This window comes from Orbicella faveolata, unplaced genomic scaffold, assembly GCF_042242905.1.
Source record: "Orbicella faveolata isolate gen_17 unplaced genomic scaffold, um_ofav_v1 contig_36, whole genome shotgun sequence".
Lineage (NCBI taxonomy): Eukaryota > Metazoa > Cnidaria > Anthozoa > Scleractinia > Merulinidae > Orbicella > Orbicella faveolata.
Window position 1 is genome coordinate 1,326,312 of NW_028301565.1, and position 3,888 is coordinate 1,330,199.

The 3,888-nt window shown below is 38.8% G+C and overlaps 1 protein-coding gene and 1 long non-coding RNA gene across 2 annotated transcripts; both read left to right on the top strand.

Annotated features, from left to right (window-relative positions):
* The first annotated feature begins 237 nt into the window (after nucleotides 1–237).
* LOC149101933 (uncharacterized) lies at nucleotides 238–1,172 on the top strand. The gene is made up of 2 exons (XR_016202403.1): nucleotides 238–279; nucleotides 787–1,172. It is a non-coding gene; the product is annotated as an uncharacterized LOC149101933 (long non-coding RNA).
* Nucleotides 1,173–1,507: 335 nt separating this feature from the next.
* Nucleotides 1,508–2,881, top strand: LOC149101934 (tolloid-like protein 2). Its single transcript, XM_089274856.1, has 2 exons — nucleotides 1,508–1,553; nucleotides 2,415–2,881. Exons 1-2 carry the CDS (start codon nucleotides 1,541–1,543, stop codon nucleotides 2,780–2,782), a joined length of 381 nt encoding a protein of 126 aa, XP_089130982.1. The 5' UTR covers nucleotides 1,508–1,540; the 3' UTR covers nucleotides 2,783–2,881.
* Nucleotides 2,882–3,888: the final 1,007 nt, after the last annotated feature.

Here is a 3,888-nt window from a genome sequence, read left to right on the forward strand (position 1 = left end):
GGAAACGCACAGGCCTAAAACTTGGAGAAGTGTCTTATTTAGTTATCTTCTATAACATCATTATTTCATAGATTTTTCCAACGGATGGTTTTCGATTTATTTTTTATTGCGTGACAGTGAAAACGATCTATTTGGAAGTTTCCCACGGTGAAACGAGGGATTCTGCCAATCAAGTTGCAAAGCTATGTGGAACTGAGTTACCAAAACCCATTACTCCTAGGTTTCGTTCAGATTTCTCAATGGCGTTCAAAGGTTTCAAGTTGAGGTTCACCAAAACAGGTATGGCATTTGGAACAAAGCTTAGTGCAATTACAGGGTGGCCTAAGGCGCGCCAGAGTCTTAATGCATCTAAGATTTTACTCGTGGACCATTCGATCGACCAAAATTTTCAGAAATTCTGTTATAGAATGGGATGGAAAGAGAAAGACATTTCGAGAGGTTCTTTGCGAGAGACATCGAAAATTTCTGTTTTTAACACTTTAGAGGGTGTCGAGGGGATGATGGCTTTTACGGCTTATGTTAATAATATTTTGGCTTCTTTACGGCCAACGGTTAATTGATTTTCCTTACGTAAAAGTATTTACAAGAGATCTTGAGACTTTCACTCTGATCCAATTTTTCAGTACACCTAACGGGAAATATTTGACCCGTTTAACGAGTAACTGTTAACACTATTGAGACTCTCTTACGACTCGAGGTTGCCCTTTTATTCGAAAAAAATTGAAATATCACAAATCTCTGTTCCGTTTTTCACTTTCATTCACTCGGAATTATTTTATTTTGCAGTACTGAATAACTGTGGAGCTACCCTATCAACTTTATCAGGAGAGATTTCATCACCAAACTACCCACGACCTTACCAACCAAGCAGAAACTGTATATGGAAAATCAATGTCCCGTCAGGAAATCACGTTCACCTTGTATTCCAATTAAACTATTACATTAATGAACAGAAATTGCACCTCAAGGACCTGAGGAAATAAAAACTTTGCCTTGTTTCTACTAGTTATGCAAACACGAGCTCAAATTTTGGGGAAATTAAAATGTCGTGGGAAAGCCAACCGTAAGTGTTTCACATGTTCTGACTTGTACTTAGATTAATTCCTATGTTATATAATCTGTTTCATCGCGAGAAAGAAAAGAAAATAACACGAAAAAAAAAAAAAAAAGAACCTTGGATGTAACTTTCAGGGTCAACGCATCATTAAGCCTGTTCAGGCTATCAAGTTCTGAATAGTACTCTCAAACTTTTACAACTGTTTTCAAAAACGCGACTGCACCGTTCCCATTAAAAAAAATATAGAAAAAGGAAATTAAACATTTGTATTAATGATTTTATTTCCTAGGAAATTAACGTAGAAGAAGGGGTGACTGGAAAATGCGATCATGACTACGTTCAGGTATATTCCGGCATATGCCAGGAAGCGGAGAGCCTGGGAAGATATTGTGGCAAGCAAGATCCAATTAAATTAGCTTCTAGAGCACATACAATGACGGTCGCGTTTCACTCGGATAAAACGTCTAACTCGGTTTCAAAGCAATGTTCGCTGCAGGTTAGTTGTAAACGTCTACTGACTTTAAGCTTTGTTTGTCATCTGGCAGCTCCCACTAAATGCCCGGAAAAATGTCACGTCCGACGAAGTAGTGACGTAGGGACTATTTAGTGATCAGAAATTACTATTCTGACGGCACGATAGATAGGAAAATGACATTGGGCGTCTTAGGACTTGGCCTAAGGTGCGAAGTATGTATTACTCCTTATTTGTTAGTGGTCGGTTAGCTTGTTTTTCCTTTTAGTTTTGCCTTTCATTTTGGAAATGGCGTTGGTTGTTCCATTAAGACTGCAAGGGCTGGGCGATACCTTTCCCACGTTTCTTTGTAAAATTATTTCAAGAGTGTTTATCAATCCTCTTTCGTTCCTGATGTCGCACAAGTGGCGTTCGCCTTAGTATTTACGTTTTAGTGCCCTCTTCTGTTGTTGATGAGTTAGGACCCATGAACTTATTGTAACCAGAGGAATGACGGTTTCACACTATAATAGGCGACAAAATCAGTTGACACATTGTCTTTCAATAGTACTTTTATTGCACCAAATAAAACCGCTCTTTTTATCGCGCAAAAAAGTGTGGAAAAGAACCCGCTCCCCCATTCAATGTTGCTGATTTGTATCCCAAAATCACAAAAATTGCCGCGCAACATTGTTTGGAGGGGAGGGGGGCTAAAAGGACAGCTAGCAGGGCAAAAAGGGATCACAGTGACGAAATAGGGGATTAAAAAGGTCAATGCGTCAACAATTTTGTCGCCGATTGTAGAAACAATACCATGCACAATCATTGCCACATAACTGTCCAGTCATAATACAGGATTCTTGTTGACAAGAATAATAATCATATGAATGTATGTTACATTTGCAGTTTGCGGAGCTCAACTCCAAGTTTCAAACACCAAACGACAGTTCTTCTCTCATCCCAGTTATGGTGACGATAACTACGGGTCAAATCTCCATTGTTTATGGCAGTTAACAGCTCAGTCAGGTCACTTGATTCATCTACGATTCAAGGAATTTGACATAGAAATGGAAAAAGTTTGTGGGTACGATTACGTCATCATTCGTGACGGAAACAATAGTACCGCGCCATTACTGGGCCGAGTGTGTGGCAAAGAACCGGCGGAATTTGTTTCACCCGGAAATCGAATGTGGCTAGAATTTCGAACAGACCTAACCACCAATAAAAAAGGTTTCATTGAAGAATATTGGACTTCGTTTAAAACTGACAAGTAGTAGAGAAAGCTGGAAACTCTTCAATTTTGCAGAAAATGGCTGTCACGCTAGCGTTGTTATGTCAACTTAAAGAGAACTGTAAGGAGTAGAGAAAATTGTTAGACGTCGATGCACTTGCCAGTGAGAAAAGTTGCTCTTCTTTGAACCTTGCATACGGCGGCTGCGCTCGCAGTACGAGCTGCAGTCAAGACTGAGCTGTCCTACCGATCGACACGATAATAGCTTTTTTTCGCAGCTAAGAAAAATAAAGACATTGCTAAAGTTGCTTTGGCCTCTTGTAATAGTTAACCTGAGAATTTAATTTGACGAGAAACAGCATATTTTGTTCAAAATAACACAACTATTATCCTACCTGACGATACTCAACGAATTACGAGCGAGTTGCCATGCCGGACGTCGGCGACCCATTTTTGGCGCCAAATTAGAAGCTTGGAGACACAAAATGTTTCATATTTTTCACAATTTGCCATTTGATATGGTTTTTGGAATTGTAAACCCCATTTCGTGAGTATTTAATGGCATCTCGTGTGAGAAAAGTGGCCTGATTTCAGTGCCTTTCCTGTTAACTTACATTGACGTCAGGACAGGAAAAAGTTTTTCCCACCTGCTGAATTCTCATTGGTCAGTTCAAATTTCCGGCTCGCCAGTCGTATGCAAGGAAGATGCAATAAATAATTACCGATAACGTAACAAGTTGTTTATCTATTTTGCATTTGTATTAGCATATTTTTCTTAAGGATTTAAGAATTGTGACGGTCAGCTTTGGTTGCTTTTTACGCTCTTTTTTGCCTTGGAAAATTAAAAACAAACGGAAGTAACGAAAGATATGAAAAATCAAGCAATTATAGTTAGAGTGAACATGAGTAAATAGCTAGTAATGAACTGTGGAAGGTGAAAGTGAATTGCCTCGTCTCATTTTTATCTAATATTTCTTTCAGGTAGAAAATTATCCTGCCACTGTTTTGTTTTGTTTATGAGTTCTGTTTGTTTTGTTTTTCTCCATAATTGGCGTAAACCTGCAATAGAGAACACGAATGAGCCGGAAAGTTAATTTCAATTTCATGTGTGTAACAACCACCAGCAAATAGAAAGGCGAGAAAACAAAG